We start from the raw sequence: 17,104 nt of genomic DNA on the forward strand, positions 1-17,104 counted from the left end.
AAGCTGAAATATTTACTACACAACAAACAAACTGAACAACTAAAAATCACCCTGAGAAAAAGCAAAGCTAAAAATATGGTTTCAGACCTCTTAAATATGTCCACAGTTTCAGCCCCCCTCAGACAGGCTATTCCAGAGGCTGGGGGCACATAACTAAAGGCTGCCTCTCCATGCCTCTTGATCCTAGGCTTTGGGATAGTTCAAAGCCAAGTGCCAGAGGACCCGAGGGACCTACTGGGTACATAACTTGAAAACACTCAGAAAACATTGACACCCGTTGAGTTTTTCCACATTTAGTCACTACGAAATTTCGTCAGCCGGTGATTGTCAAGCAAATAATTCCCGTGAGACCTGCAGTTGACTGTTAATTAACAAACACATTTAGTATCTCCTGGCTTCCACACAAGTATCCCCTGGCTTCCACATAAGCCACCTTTGGAACATCTACATTTTAAATAGTCTAATAAATCCATGTAATATAGCCTACACCTTCACAATAATTCCATTATTTATTTTAGACATGTCTAAAGAAACATGATATGGAGTCCATTTCAGAATAACATAATAAACTGGAGTAGAGGTCGACCGATTAATCATGGTCAATTTCAAGTTTTCATAACAATCGGTCATTTTTGGACGCCGATTACATAGCATTCCAAGAGGAAACTGTGTGGCAGGCTGGCCACCTGTTACGCGAGTGCGGCAAGGAACCAAGGTAAGTTGAAAGCTAGCATTAAACTTATCTGATAAAAAAACAAATCAATCAATCTTCACATAATCGCTAGTTAACTACACATGGTTGATGATATTACTAGGTTAAATAGCTTGTCATGCATTGCATATAATCAATGCGGTGCCTGTTAGTTTATCATCGAATCACAGCCAAACGGGTGATGATTTAACAAAAGCACAATCGTTGCACGAATGTACCCAACCATAAACATCAATGCCTTTCTTAAAATCAATACACAGAAGTATATATATTTTTAAACCTGCATATTTAGGTCAAATAAATTCACGTCAGCAGGCAATATTAACCAGGTGAAATTGTGTCACTTCTCTTGCGTTCATTGCACGCAGATTTAGGGTATATGCAACAGTTTGGGCCGCCTGGCTAGTTGAGAACTAATTTGCCAGAAGTTTACATAATGATGACATAACATTGAAGGTTGTGCAATGTAACAACAATATTTAGACTTAGGGTTGCCAGCCGTTTGATAAAATACGGAACGGTTCCTTATTTCACTGAAAGAATAAACGTTTTGTTTTCGAAATGATAGTTTCCGGATTTGACCATATTAATGACCTAAGGCTCGTTTTTCTGTGTTTATTATATTATAATTAAATCTATGATTTGATAGAGAAGTCTGACTGAGCGGTGGTAGGCAGCAGCAGGCTCATAAGCATTCATTCAAGCTTTACTGCGTTTGCCGGCAGCTCTTAGCAATGCTTGATTCACAGCGCTGTTTATGACTTCAAGCCTATCAACTCCTGAGATTAGGCTGGCAATACTAAAAAGTTCCTATTAGAACATCCAATAGTCAAAGGTATATGAAATACAATTGGTATAGAGAGAAATAGTCTACGCGTCATAATTCCTATAATAACTACAACCTAAAACTTCTTAACTGGGAATATTGAACCACCAACTTTCATATGTTCTGAGCAAGGAACTTAAACGTTAGCTTTTTTTACATGGCACATATTGCACTTTTACTTTCTTCTCCAACACTGTGTTTTTGCATTATTTAAACCAAATTGAGCATGTTTCATTATTTATTTGAGACTAAATCGATTTTATTTCTGTATTATATTAAGTAAAAAAAAAAAAGTGTTCATTCAGTTTTGTTGTAATTGTCATTATTACAAATAAATAAGTTAAATAAAAATGATAATAAAAACATTTTTAAAAATTGGCAGATTAATCGGTATTGGCTTTTTTTTTGATACTCCAATAATTTGTATCGGCTTTTTTTGGGTCCTCCAATAATCGGTATCGGCTTTTTTTTGGTCCTCCAATAATCGGTATCGGCTTTTTTTGGTCCTCCAATAATCGGTATCGGCTTTTTTTGGTCCTCCAATAATCGGTATCGGCGTGGAAAAATCATAATCAGTCGACCTCTACACTGGAGGTGCTTACCGAGAAGACCGTGAATGTTCCCGAGTGGCCGACTTACAGTTTTGACTTATATCTATAGCAAGCCCTGAAAATGGTTGTCTAGCAATGATAAACAACCAATTTGGTAGAGCTTGGAGAATTTAAAAAATCATAAAATGGGCAAATGTTGACAAAGTAATGACTCAGGGGCGCGAATACTTATGTGAATACTTATGTAAATGAGATATTTCTGCATTTCATTTTCAACACATTAGCAAAAATGTGAAAACGTTTTTTGAATTAATTGTAACACAAAATGTGGAATAAGTCAAGGAGTATGAATACTTTCTGAAGACACTGTATATGCAACATCTTACTACCACGCCAGCTGTTTAGGATTAAGTGTAATAAAAAAAACACTAATCAACCCAAAAACGTAATTACATAATAATACTTACAGCCACGGTGGAGCCGTTCTTGCCGACGCCCCCGTTGAGGATGACGTGGAAGTAGTTATAGCAGGAGTACACGGCTCCCCCTATGATGCCCAAGATGGGGAAGGCATACAGCTTCACCCCAAGGACAGGTAACTACAAAAGGGTAAAACGACCAAGAGTTTCAGTTAACAGAACTAATCAACTTCTGTCACAACAGCTAGCGTTGTTTACACCAATAAGCTGTGGGTGGGCGAAGCATGCTGCTGAGGCCATGATGGGAGGAGAAGACAATAATATTGCGTGGTGACATCAGCTTTTTTTCTAGCCTGATCATGTGATCATGTCTCTGCCGCGGTGGATTAGCTACCCATAATTACCTTCTTCTCACTTCTGATTGTGGCGTTTAGTCGTTAAGCCTCCACAGGCTGCACAGAGTGAAAGTGAAACAAAAGGACTATTTAATTACTAGTAGATTGTTGTTGTGGGGTTGGTTGGTTGAGTGGTTATACAGTACATGTTAAGGATTGGTTGTGTTGTCTTATGGTGCCAAGTGTTGGTGTAAAATGTGTGTCGTCACATAGTGGCAAATGTTGGTGTAAAACGTCCAAGTCTCCAAATCCTATAGCTTAGTTGACAGAAAAGGAAAGAGAGAGAGTGTATGAGTGGGTATGGGAGTGTGTGTTAGGTTTGTGTGCATGGATGGATAAATGTATTGAAGCCATACCCTGTAGTCCCAAAGGGCCACTCCACCAAAAGCTGACATCACATACATGACAACGATGGCAATCTGGACCTCTGTCACATCAACCCTGGGTGGATAGAATTTATAGAACTCATAGGTCAGAACCAGACTGTATATTTTATGAAGCATGATGGACTAGACTTAAGTACTACGTCAAAAACAAACAGTTGTTATCTGCACAGCAACAGGTAACCAAATAATATAATTGGGCATCATTCCTACTTACAGGCCAAAGCGCAGCGTTCCAGAAACATAGGTTTGCCAGTGTGCACAGAAGAACATGAACATCCCCACAAAGCCACAGAAGAACATCCAATCAGGGTAGCTTCCTACCCCACAGGATATACATGTTCCCACAGAAACAAACACTGCAGACAGAGAGACAAACAGAGAGAGAGAGAGAGAGAGAGAGACGAGATGAGAACTAATGAGTAACAATGTGTCATATTTCTGAGGCATAGTACAATGTATGTTGTCAATCAATATGACACACTGGTTGCTATGACTCTAAACATTAAATGCAGTCTAGTCCAGACTCTAGACAAAAGTACAGGGAAGCCCCACTGCTTGAAATACACACTTGGTCAGGTACTGTAAAGCACCACAAATTAACAGGCACATTTTTTGGGGGGGGGCCGCACCTGTGGAGACAGCATCACAGCCGTGGTCAAAGAGCTCCCCCAGCGCAGAGCTGCTGTTTGTCCTCCGGGCCTGCTTCCCATCGATGGCATCCAGCGACTGATAGATGAACAGGCCCAACGCACTCAGGATGAAGGCCCATGCTGGAGCCTGGAAAGAGGAAGGGAGGGGAGGAGAAAGGAGGGAGAGAAATTTGATTAAAACAAGGGGATGGAATGACCTGGTTTCTATTTCAACTAGGACAAACTTTTCCTCCACCATCCCCCGTTGAAGGGAATGGTCTCGGTCTTTGTCTTCTGTGTAAACAAACAGACTTGTTTACATGAGATGCAGGGTGTATTACCAAATCAGTGAAGATTGAAGAAAGCCACGACACACATTGGGGAAGGTTGTTTATCTTATATTGAGTCACTTCTTGCAAAACAGAGTTGCTTTTGTTTGACAAGTTGAGATGTTAGACTATTTACCTCAACACGGGTTTGTTCTCTAACAGACATCTTATAATACGTTGTCTAAAATGTATGCTTACTACAGCTGTTTTGTAGAAAATGATTTGAAAGGCAAAACAGTGTAATGCAGGCCTGGGCAATTATTTTCCACAGAGGGCCACATTAGAATATATTTTTGCCATCGCCGGCCAGAGGCATATTACAGGATGTACATCATGGGAATGACTATGTTGACAGTAGATGTATCTACTGTAAATCATGTCCAGATATGCTACTTATTTTAATTTTTTAACATGCACAGAAATAAACCACATCCGTGTTCTCCTTTTGGTAGATATTTTCATTATTAAACATGCAATGAACTACACGGAGGGAAAAGCACTGTGCATTCAGCACCACGGACAGAACTCTTGTTAACGGGTATGCACGAAAAACACCAGAGAGCTCAAAATTACATTTAAAATATTCAGTGTGAGGAGTGAAGTCTCTGATGGGCATTGACTAGAGCAGTGATGTCAGCTATAGTTTGATGCTATGCGCAGGATTGCTAAGAGTCAGTAAGAGCTGACTTGTTATATTTCATCACTGAAAATGTCTGTTCACGGCCTCCCGGGTGGTGCTAGCTGTGCCACCAGGGACTCTGGGTTCGAGCCCAGGCTCTGTCGCAGCTGGCCGCGACCGGGAGGTCCATTATGACTCAATGGAGGAACGTAGTCAGAGAAATGCTGATGAATGTCTTACCCGAGCTGTGTATGCAACTGGTTCACCTCTGATGCTCACAGGCAATGTGTATTGGAAGAGATTTGTGAATGTTCTTCACCCAGTATACTGGTATACCAGTATACTGCAGTATACTGCAGAGTCAATTAACATTCTTCAATAAATTTGCCCTCATCGAATGGCTTGCTATGTTTAGCAATTTTGTGGGACAGTAGCTAGCTCTCAATTCCGTCGTTTGCTGAATGCAGTTTTGTGAAAAGAGAAAGCAACTGTTTCAATGCACTTGCCCTCTGCTCAGAAGACATTCCTATATTTCTCTGCATGCTTCGCCTGGAAGTATCAGGACAAGTTGTACTCTTTCAAGACAGCGATGCTCTCTTTGCACACATCTTCCCTGATAACGCAATAAAGAAATATTTAATTGACATTCATTTGAATGACCCTCCCAACCCCCACCACACACACACACACACACACGTGAGTGTGTAAGAAAAAAAAAGTGAAGTATGGTAAAGGAAAGTAGATGACCTGACTGGGTAAGTTCCTAACACTGGGACTTGAAGTATTACCAGCTATCTGGACATTAGGGGTGAGCCAACAATCAGTGTTTATCATCTCTCCATACAACAATGTACGAGTAGTCCAGAAATTTGTTGGTGGGTGAGCCCCAAGAAATTTGGGTATGACAATTGTTCTTCTATAAATAAAGACAGCCGTTTTCCTAAATAAATCAAAATAAAGTTAACTTTCTGAAACTCTACAAAATGTTACCATGGGGCAAAGAGAAAACTGCTGTTTTAAAGCACATTTCCTGCAATTCTACACATTTTTCCATGGGGCAGAGGAAAATGTGCTGTTTTGAAGCTCCATGTTATTCTACACATTTTGCCATGAGACTCAGAGAATGTAGTATTTGTTAAGTTAATTAAAAGATAAAATATAGGTGTGTTGACTGTGATAAAAGGCACTGGACTATGAGCGGTGTTGTTTGCTAAATGAACAAATAAAGGTGGCAGTGGCATGGTGTATTTGGGGAGTTTCTCCCATTCTTCTCTGAAGATCCTCTCAAGCTCTCAGGTTGGATGGGGAGCGTTGCTGCACAGCTATTTTCCGGTCTCTCCAGAGAGTGGAGAGTGGCTGGGCCACTCAAGGACATTGAGACTTGTCCCAAAGCCACTCCTGCGTTGTCTTGGCTGTGTGCTTAGGGTCGTTGTCCTGTTGGAAGGTGAACCTTCCAACAGGACAACGATCCGGTCCGGAGCGCTCTGGAGCAGGTTTTCATAAAGGATTTCTCTGTACTTTGCTCCGCTCATCTTTGCCTCGATCCTGACCAGTCTTCCAGTCCCTGCCGCTAAAAAAAATTAATCCCCACAGCTTCCGTCTGGCCACTCTACCATAAAAGCCTGATTGGTGGAGTGCTGCAGAGATGGGAGAACCTTCCAGAAGGACAACCAACTCCACAGAGGAACTCTGGAGCTCTAGGAAGAGTCTTGGTGGTTCCAAACTTCTTCCATTTAAGAATGATGGAGGCCACTGTGTTCTAGGGGACCTTCAATGCTGCAGAAATGTTTTGGTACCCTTCCCCAGATCTGTGCCTAGACACAATCCTATCGCGGAGCTCTACGGACAATTCCTTCGACCTCATGGCTTGGTTTTTGCTCTGACATGCACTTACATAGACAGGTGTGTGCCTTTCCAAATCATGTCCAATCAATTGAATTTACCACAGGTGTCCAATCAAGTTGAAGAATCAAGTCCAATCAAGCTGAAGAAATATCTCAAGGCTGATCAATGGAAACAGGATGCACCGGAGCTCAATTTCGAGTCTCACAGCAAAGGGTCTGAATAGTTATGTAAATAATAAAATGTATGTTTTTATTTTTTATAGAAATGTGCAAGCATTTCTAAAAATCTGTTTTTGCTTTGTCATTTGTGTGTAGATTGATGAGAAGAAGTGTTAATACATTTTAGAAAGTGTGGAAAAGTCAAGGGGTCTGAATACTTTCCAAATGCACTGTATAGCCATATAAGCACAGTGACATAGGCCTTAATGCAGTCATATTCCTGGCTTATTGGGGGTGTGGCTTTCAGTTAGTGATTTTTGACCACCCATCCCATGAGAGAATGTCATTCCACTTAATCTAAATGCCATTCCAGTGCACTGCTTGCTATGAATTCTATCTGATGGTGTTTGCATGTTTAGGTAAAAAGACAAATAATGTCCCGTTTGGAACACTGACATGTAGAGGGCATAATTATTTCATTTTTTTGTTCCCCAATCTGAGTCGATGGGCATGGCTTTCCAGTAGTTGGGCCCAGGCCCACCGGTTGCAATGTACTGTACTGGCCTAACTCTTCTCTCTGCACAACTGTTCTGTCTGCACAGTACTTGCCCAACGGGTGTACTCAACACAACACTACTGTATTGGCCTAACTGTGTGCTTGTCCCATTGGTTTGTCCACGACAACTATTTTGACAGTAGTGTTTCTCTTTCTAGATATCCTGCTGTTTTCCAGTCCCTTCCTCTACCAACAACAAACTGCTCTTCAGTAACCCCTGCCCTAAAAAGCCCTTTCTGTATACAGGTAGTCATCTTAGTCACATGGCTCTCAGGCAAGTTCTGTATTGAGTATAGGCGTACAGGGTCACCCTTGACATATTTTCAGTTGGTCAGTGACAGTAGTGTATGCTGCAGTTTATGTCAAGGCCAGGCAGCCCTTTCATCTAGTTATTCAAAGCTGTACTGTACATACAGATTGCAGATGGCGACAGGTTACATGTGAGTCCATGGCTGCATTGACACAACAGCTTATGCTGCATATAAAATGCGCTTGTTGAATTGTCTGCTGCACAAACCTGCCTGGAGCTTGATGGAATCTGGACTTTGTGTCAGTGGTGAGATTCCAATCTGTACTGTGGGATGGGTGGACAAAGGTGTAGAACCAATAAACATATTGTAACATCTCTGAATACCTGACAGGCACGTGCCTGAACGCAAACTATACAAAGGAAGGAAAAGAAGCCAAATAGCCAAAAGGGGTAGGTTCACACACCCTCTTTCTCTCTCTCTTCAGGGAATCAACCTAAGCGGATGACATGTGGTATGAACACGTGGCATGGTTAAAACCTAGGTATTCCACCTGTTAATGATTTGCTGACTATGGTTGAAGTTGTATGCCTATTGTTATCTACAGTTGAAGTCTGACGTTTACAGACACCTTAGCAAAATAAATGTAAACTCAGTTTTTCACAATTCAACATTTAATCCTAGTAAAAATGCCCCGTCTTAGGTCAGTTAGGATCACCACTTTATTTTAAGAATGTGAAATGTCAGAATAATAGTAGAGTGACACTTATTTCAGCTTTTATTTTTCATCACATTCTCAGTGGGTCAGACATTTACATACACTCAATTAGTATTTGGTAGCATTGCCTTTACATTGTTTTACTTGGGTCAAATGTTTCAGGTAGCCTTCCACAAGCTTCCACAATAAGTTGTGTGAATTTTGGCCCATTCCTCCTGACAGAGCTGGTGTAACTGAGTCAGGTTTGTAGGTCTCCTTGCTCGCTCACGCTTTTCAGTTCTACCCACAAATGTTCTATGGGATTGAGGTCAGGGTGTTGTGATGGCCACTCCAATACCTTGACTTTGTTGTCCTTAAGCCATTTTGCCACAACTTTGGAAGTATGCTTGTGCTCATTGTCCATTTGGAAGACCCATTTGCGACCAAGCTTTAACTTCCTGACTGATGTCTTGAGATGTTGCTTCAATATATCCACAATTTTACCCTCCTCATGATGCCACCTATTTTGTGAAGTGCACCAGCCCCTCCTGCAGCAAAGCACCCCCACAAAATGATGCTGCCACCCCCGCGCTTCATGGTTGGGATGGTGTTCTTCGGCTTGCAAGCCTCCCCCTTTTTCCTCCAAACATAACAATGGTCATTATGGCCAAAGTTATATTTTTGTTTCATCAGACCAGATTAAATTTCTCCAATAAGTACAATCTTGGTCCCCTAGTGCAGTTGCAAACCGTAGTCTGGCTTTTTTAATGGCAGTTTTGGAGCAGAGGCTTCTTCCTTGCTGAGCGGCCTTTCAGGTTATGTTGGTATAGGACTCGTTTTACTGTGGATGTAGATACTTTTGTACCGGTTTCCTCCAGCATCTTCACAAGAACCTTAGCTGTTGTTCTGGGATAGATTTGCACTTCTCGCACCAAAGTACGTTCATCTCAAGGAGACAGAACGCGTCTCCTTTCTGAGCGGTCCCATGGTGTTTATACTTGCATACTATTGTTTGTACTGATGAACAGGTTACCTTCAGGCGTTTCGAAATTGCTGCCAAGGATGAACCAGACTTGTGGTCTACCTTTTATTCTGAGGTCTTGGCTGATTCATTTTGATTTTCCCATGAAGTCAAGCAAAGAGGAAATTAGTTTGACTGTAGGCCTTGAAATACATCCACAGGTACACCTCCAATTAACTCAACTGATGTCAATTAGCCTATCAGAATCTTCTAAAGCCATGACATAATTTTCTGGAATTTTCCAAGCCACAGTCAACTTAGTGTATGTAAACTTCTGACCCACTGGAATTGTGATACAGTTAATTACAAGTGAAATAATCTGTCCGTAAACAATTGTTGGAAAAATTAAAGTAGATGTCCTAACCGAATGGCCAAAACTAAAGCTGGTTAACAAGAAATTTGTGGAGTGGTTGAAAAACGACTTTTAATGACTACAACCTAAGTGTATGTAAACTTCCGACTTCAACTGTATTTGCTTAATTTACATGATCCAAACAAACTTGCGACAACTAAAGTAATATTAACTTTACCTTTCCTTGAATAAACATTCAGCCACACTTACTCCCAGTTACCTTAAATTACTATTCGCTTGATTTGAGTGGCTGAGCAAACATGGTGGCAACTTTGACAAAGACAACAATAATAGGCTATTAGACAAACTTTCGAGGAACAAAATATTAGTGGACTGTGCACATTTTCCAACCAATATGCTGATGCTTTGAGTAGTTTATTTAACCAGGTAGGCCAGTTGAGAACAAGTTCTCGGTTGTAAAGTAACAACAGCGCTGTAAATGTATTCGAGTTGCAACAATGTTACACATTATCTCAGAGAGTTACAATGCTGTCATGGGGTGTTGCTACATGGCTACTCGAAAGTTTCTCCCACCCACCCCAAGGTCGCAAAGCACCTACCTCCTCTGTTGCCGTTGGACAGTAAAACACCAACACTACAGTTGTGACTATATTTATTACCAGTCCAATTATAGTCAGAGTATTAGGCGCTACCCAAGTTGGAATTTGTTGGACCAGCCAATTCCAATATATCTGACAAGGAGGTTCGAAAAGGGATCGACCCGAAGCGCTATATTTGTGCTCCTCTAGCCGCTTGAGTTGTGCGGCTGACAGCGGCTCCGGCCACAAGAAATGTGGCATTGTTTTCAGCTTCGGCGCTACGAAAAGTAGCCTATCACCCAGCGATACTCTTGACGTGCTTGTGTGTTTCAGGCACTGATATCTTCTCGCGACCAACCAGAAAATACTTGTTCATTTGGCAGTTACGTGTGAACAGTCATTTTTCTAGAGCGGAACCACGAATGTTTGTGATTGAGAATTGCGTTTCAGCAGGAAGCAAGTCTCCGGAAGGGAATTGAGGCCGGGAATTTCAAATGAAATGTAGTCCATTGACCGCTAGGAGCAGGTTTCTACAGCTTCATGGCTCCTTTGAACGTAACATTTTATTCTGTAGTTGCAAAATTTCTGAGTGCGCTCTGAAGTGAATACAGCGTGTTCTTTAAGCATCTTAAAGTATTTTTTTCCTATTATGTACTGTATAAACCTTTTTTTGAAAGTATATATTACACATAAAGGATGATATGTTACATGTTTTTATTTTATTCCAGTAGTCATACATTACAAATTGAAGATTAAAACATGCGCAGATGGCCTGACGGCTAAGAATACACTCAAGCCTGAAGTACAGTATGAGCACAGAAAGCACAATGTGTCATGCAGTGTAAAGCTTAAACAAAAAGATGGATAACGGTCTGTTTGAAAGCCCAAATCTCAACATTAGTCAGACAACTATACTTTTCATACTCCAAGAACAGAAAATGAAATCAGAAAATCCTAATGTGAAGCATTTTAAAGGGACTGATGAAATACTGTAAATTCTCATTGCAAATCACCTGATCAGAAATGTTTTAATATTTGTATCTTCTGAAGTTAAATCTTTAATCACAAGACATTGCATTACAGACATCAAGCCACATTGTTTATACATTTCAACATTCGCCCCCTCCCCCAAACACAGTTCCCATCCCAACAGAGACAAAACATGTCCACATAGGTGGAAATTACAGTTTGTCCTACCATATATTCCCGCACTACTCATCTAAAATAAAAAGCTACAGCCAAAACACTGCCAACATGCAACTGAGCTTAAACAGAGCCTTTTGAATACTAGGAGATGACACAAAGCTGGTGATGAATTGGCTTCTTCTATGGTAACTAGCTCCATACCTGCACACAGCATGCCAAAGTCCAGTACAACCCTCCCTCCCCCTCCAGCCCCTCCCTCGACTGCTGGTGAGAGGCAGATCACTAGTGGTGTGACGACAGGTTCCGGGCAGCCTAGGCGTATCAGCGGTTGCTCAGTCCTACTACTTCTCTGGCTGCTCCACGGCCTTGGTCTCGCTCATGTACTTATCGATCAGGTGTAAAGGCACTCCACGCTGCATGAGCTCAGAGAAGGTAAAGCCCCCTGGGGGAGAAAGGAGAGACGCTCAATTTGTTGTTAGGAGGTATAGAGAGAAAGTGAAAGAGAGAGAGAAGACTATCCATTTTTAACAGAGAGAAGATCGTAATAGTCCAACGGCAAAAGCGGAGGGTCAGTGTGCAACATTGAAACAGACACTGAAACAGCGAAAAGAGGGCGAGTCTGAAACAAAGAAACAGAAGAGAGACACAATACAGTACAAAAAATAAGAGATACCAAAGTGGACAGCAGTGAGAGGAGAGAAAATAGAGAGTGTCAGTAAAGGAAAGGTGCAAGACGTCACTTTTGCGTCTGTGAGTAAATCTATATCTGCCTAGGCCTATTGTGTCAAATATAGGCCTACTATAGATATATCATCTATGTATTAATCAGCAGAAAGTGATCTATGTATGAATTTTATCTTATCACCCCAGTCAATATCATAACACGTATGTACAGGACACCATCCTGGAGTAACGACTTCTGGAAAATACTGTAAACATAATGTCAACCTTTAATCTTCAATAAAGAGCCATGCTCTGCAGATGTTGGTATTTACTCTGATGTCACAATCAGGCCATTTGCACTAGTTTGAAGGTTACTCACCTTTTGTGTGTGGCATATGTTAGATAAGGAACAGACACGGTTACCAGGTAAACACAGGTCATACAAGCAGTCAAGTCACACCAACCATTAAAATAGACTTCTGAAATGTTAGGGGTACGCTTGACTTTAGACAGCCACCCTAGACAGCAACCCTAGAGTGTTATTGGAAAGTAACTGGCTCCAATGAACACTGCCCATAAAGTGTCTAGAGCCACATACACAATAATCTATTATGTTACTGTACATATCACACATCCATTTGAACTAAAGCAGGCAAGCCCTGAACTCTTGCATTCCTTCCCTTGGTACTCTTTCAGACGGGTGGGCGTGAACTTAAATAGACCACCTATTACTGCTGAGAAAAGCTGTATTATTGGCATTTGACAGATGCAGAATGAATGACATAAGCTTCATATGCCAAAACCATATGAAAGCTTACCTTGGATGAGAACATACATTCACTAATCCTGAGTGGGGACTGGGGGGAGAGAAGAGAAGAGGGGTTATCCAAATGTTTACATGGGGGAGTTATGTGTTCTCCAGGGAATACTGGTCAGTTATTGAACTAATTTTATATGAGGAGTTAAACACGTAATTGAAGGAACATCACCATCTGTTGAGGGGAAACATTAAAACATGGAGCCACAAGATAGTATTCATCTAACAAGGGAACTACATCTAGAACAATACGTATTGACGTGTGTTTGAGTTATGAGGTGTTGGTGTATGATGTCGCTTAGGAAGAATTGAACCATGCTGTAATGGTGAAGCATGCTACATTTGACTTTGTGACTTTGAAGTTGTGGTAGGAAATTCAACAGTGGTAGTGGGATGTACAGGATTCGGCTGAACACAAGTGACATTACTGAAGTCTTGTATGAACACCTGTAACTGGATGAACATGTTCACAATTGTCTAAAATGAGAAGGAAATGCATAGATTGAGTTCAGCCACAGGATGTAATACATTGTTCCGCATTGGAGTAGCAGGGGTGATGTAATGACAACCCCCTGGATGTTATATATGACAATATAAGCATATATCATCTACGATATATGTACCGCGAATACTTACAGGACCACAGCTGATATGGACGGGCTCCTGGTGGTGTAGTCACTGAAACAAACTATGTACTGATCTACGTCACCATAGAGTCTAGACACCTAACACTGTACACAGGTGGATAACATACACCGCAGGTTACCAGGTACCCCTCCAGCCAAAACTGACCTTTAACCTCCAGCTTACACTCCACTAGTGCATCACCCAGGTCATTAATGGCCTTGCAGGAGTACATGCCCCCGTCGTAGGGACTGGGTTTCCGGATCTCCAGGGTGCAGACCCCTTGGTTGCTAAACATGCGGTAGCGCGGGTCGTCAATGATGGCTATCTTATTCTTCATCCAAATCACTTTGGGCTGAAGTCAAAAACAGAGAAGGTTAGCCCGTTTACTAGAGAAGCCCCTAAAATATCCATACTCAATTAAGTTAGGGATGTTTCGCAAGTTACTCCCCATAATGTTTATCAAGTAGTATAAAAGGCATCGCTACTGTATCATTAAAACATTTGTCAACTCAATATGTTGTAGTACATTATTTCAAAAGCATTCAATACATTGCAATGTTTTACTGGTCTGTGGATTTGCACTATTTTCTCAGTGAGAGGGCCAATACACTGTTCAAGTTAGAGATAACCTAATCAGAACAGTGTATGAACAGTCATATCTTATAACCAAGAGTGCATTAATCAGATAAACCCTTATATTTACATAGTGCCCATGGTAATAAGGCACATGTGTTAAACAAATGTCCTCTGTCTGTTTATTTAATCAGTTTTTTAACCTCTGAACAAAAACATTTCAGGCAGCTGACTAGAGATGTGTTGTTAGAGAGAGGATAGTTGTCAGGTGTAAAGGCTGCCGTGATTGAGAGGCGGTCAGAAAGAGCAGGCTGCAGGTGTAAAGCTTTCAGTATACAGCTGGGGGCCTGGACCATTTGGACCTAGTCCATCCTGGAGGGGTATGGGGAACAGGCTGGAGGGGTATGGGGGACAGACTGGAGGGGTATGGGGAACAGGCCGGAGAGGTATGGGGAACAGGCCGGGAGGGGTATGGGGAACAGGCCGGGAGGGGTATGGGGAACAGGCCGGAGGGGTATGGGGAACAGGCCGGAGGGGTATGGGGAACAGGCCGGGAGAGGTATGGGGAACAGGCCGGGAGAGGTATGGGGAACAGGCCGGGAGAGGTATGGGGAACAGGCCGGGAGGGGTATGGGGAACAGGCCGGGAGGGGTATGGGGAACAGGCCGGGAGGGGTATGGGGAACAGGCCGGGAGAGGTATGGGGAACAGGCCGGGAGGGGTATGGGGAACAGGCCGGAGGGGTATGGGGAACAGGCCGGAGGGGTATGGGGAACAGGCTGCCTAAAGGCCTAAGATGACCCACTAGGCCAGGGCATTGGAAGTCCCAGCCTCAGGGCTTCAAGGCTGCACAGTCTTTGGGGTTGGCTCCTAATTCATCAATTCATGTCATTGATTGGCCAGAGTCAATAGAGAAGACATACTTGGTTTCCCATGTCTAAATCAATCACTAATTAATAGGCAGGACTGAACATCAGCAGCAATGATACCACAACCATGTCCAGGAGTTTAGCTGGACAGAACATTCCCAGAGGGTTGGTGTAGGCACTGTCTAAGTACAGTCCTACTCACCTACCCTAGCCTGAGTCCCAGATCTGTTGTGCCGTCTTGCGAACTCCAATTGATAAAATGGAGTTGGCAAGACAGCACAAACAGATCTGGGACCTGGGCTACACCTACCCGTGGGTTGGCACGGACGCTGCAGTTGAGGGTGGCATTGTAACCAGCGATGGCAAAGGTGTTGATGAGGGGCTGGGTGAACTTGGGAGGCTCTTTGAAGTCGTGGTCGATGTACTCTGGGTTCTTCAGTTGCATGCCTGCAGAGGGAGGAAGGGAGGAAGAATGGGGTTGTACATGATACAGGCGCTGAGCTGTATCATGGGGGAATTTCCCTTGTGATCATGATTGAAGGAGAGACAGTATTTGAATTCATCATCTGTGGTCAGAAACAGCAACATCCGCATTAACAGTACAGTACAATGAAACATGATATGTAGTGTATACGCCATCTCTGAATGAAAGCAACTGGTCCAATTCTGTAAAAATGTATATTTTATCACTGTATCGTTACCTTTTGTGACAAAAGACAAAGAAGAAAATGAAAAAAGAAGTGACTGAGGTTCACGGGGGGCTGGACTGCTTTTCAAATGTGTTGGTTCATAATATTAGAAAGTAGAGGGGGATGACATACGGGTCATATTTTTCATTGCTCTCCATACGGTACCTCCCCCCCATATTTTTCATTGCTCTCCATAGGGTACACCCCCCCCCCCCCCACAGAGGAGCTCACACATACCTTCTTTAACAATGAGGGCGCTGTCCTTGGTCTGGGTGGCACCCTCGCTCAGACCCACCATGTTCTCAGAGTAGATTCTGAAGTAGTACTCGTTCCCCACCACCAGCTCGGTGATGGTGATGCAGGTGCGGTGGTAGTGCTCAATACACGTGTACCACTCCTGTCACACAGAAAGCAGATTAGTTTAAACATGCAGGGGATAACATTGATTAGCACAAACACCTGGATTCCATATGCAGAGTACATACAGAGGTAAATCTCTCCCTCATACTGATTCCATACAGTACAGTACTAAGTGATGCATTCAGCAGACTCATACCATGGTCTTCTTGTCTGCTTTCTGGATGGTGTAGCCTGTAATGGCGGCGTTGCCATTGTCCTTTGGAGGGGTCCAGTCCAGAGCCACGTTTCCCCCCCAGACCTCATCTATCTTCACACACTGTGGAGGCCCTGGGAGGTCTGAGTGGAGAGATGAATCCGTTAACATCATTAACATCAGTATGGGTCTTATTGGCATGTTCTAGACATTAGCTGCGGTGAAAAATTTGGTAGGGAATAAAGGGCAGAACAACACTAAAAACATTCAACTCGATCAACTCTTTACTATGAGATCTTTCCTTCTTATAGTATTTTTTTCTACTTCCTGTTTGATTAAATCTGTAAAAATGACTGATACAAGTGCTTAATTGATCTATGCCTAAACAACTTTATCTGTAAGTGAGATCAGGATATCCTTCCTGTCAGTTTCCTTTGACCCACCTACTATCTGGATGTCTACGATGGCCGTGTCCACGTGGTTCTCCACCTCCACCTTCATATCGTACTTCCCAGAGTGCTTCCTCTCTGCTTTGCGGATGAAGATGATGCTGTCACAGTCTGTGTTGCGGATAGTGACCTGCGTGGGGTCCACCGTCTCACCCTCCTTCAGCCAGCTCACCTTTGGCCTGGGCTTTCCCTACATGTCACATATCGCATAGGAGCATAAATCTAACTAAATATGATTTACTAAAAGGCTTTTACTGGAGGTGGTTCAGCCATTTTCTGTTATTGCCTTACCATGAATGGAATAACGAGATTGACGGCTTCTCCGACTTTACGAGTGTACGTCTGCTTCAAGTGACGAGGGATGCGGATCTTAGGTGGTTCTGGGAAGAGGACAGGTCAGATAAGTGGATGGAATGTGATTTCCGTTAAAGAAAATT

General features: G+C 42.5%; 2 protein-coding genes across 12 annotated transcripts in view; both read right to left on the reverse strand.

The window, feature by feature from the left end:
- The window catches only part of LOC139378559 (cholinephosphotransferase 1-like), a 13,506-nt gene extending 2,760 nt beyond the window's left edge, over positions 1 to 10,746 (reverse strand). Inside the window, exons 1-5 of the mRNA XM_071120836.1 lie at positions 10,304 to 10,746; positions 3,919 to 4,066; positions 3,504 to 3,645; positions 3,260 to 3,344; positions 2,557 to 2,688 (exon numbers count right to left, since the gene is read on the reverse strand). Of these exons, the coding sequence (XP_070976937.1) occupies positions 2,557 to 2,688; positions 3,260 to 3,344; positions 3,504 to 3,645; positions 3,919 to 4,066; positions 10,304 to 10,543 (747 nt within the window). The 5' untranslated portion in view covers positions 10,544 to 10,746. The remainder of the gene's footprint in view (positions 1 to 2,556; positions 2,689 to 3,259; positions 3,345 to 3,503; positions 3,646 to 3,918; positions 4,067 to 10,303) is intronic.
- Positions 10,747 to 10,979: 233 nt separating this feature from the next.
- The window catches only part of LOC139378561 (myosin-binding protein C, slow-type-like), a 37,859-nt gene continuing 31,734 nt past the window's right edge, over positions 10,980 to 17,104 (reverse strand). For 10 of the 11 annotated variants that reach the window (XM_071120839.1, XM_071120838.1, XM_071120837.1 and 7 more), the window contains 7 exons: positions 16,959 to 17,047; positions 16,662 to 16,857; positions 16,222 to 16,361; positions 15,903 to 16,062; positions 15,287 to 15,423; positions 13,701 to 13,887; positions 10,980 to 11,870 (listed from right to left, as the gene is read on the reverse strand). In XM_071120839.1, coding sequence (XP_070976940.1) covers positions 11,770 to 11,870; positions 13,701 to 13,887; positions 15,287 to 15,423; positions 15,903 to 16,062; positions 16,222 to 16,361; positions 16,662 to 16,857; positions 16,959 to 17,047 — 1,010 coding nt within the window. In that variant the 3' untranslated portion in view covers positions 10,980 to 11,769. Of the gene's footprint in view, positions 11,871 to 12,909; positions 12,949 to 13,700; positions 13,888 to 15,286; positions 15,424 to 15,902; positions 16,063 to 16,221; positions 16,362 to 16,661; positions 16,858 to 16,958; positions 17,048 to 17,104 lie in introns of all 11 variants that reach the window. The other variant, XM_071120841.1, reaches the window with a different exon arrangement.

The sequence above is a fragment of the Oncorhynchus clarkii genome, chromosome 21, assembly GCF_045791955.1.
Source record: "Oncorhynchus clarkii lewisi isolate Uvic-CL-2024 chromosome 21, UVic_Ocla_1.0, whole genome shotgun sequence".
NCBI lineage: Eukaryota > Metazoa > Chordata > Actinopteri > Salmoniformes > Salmonidae > Oncorhynchus > Oncorhynchus clarkii.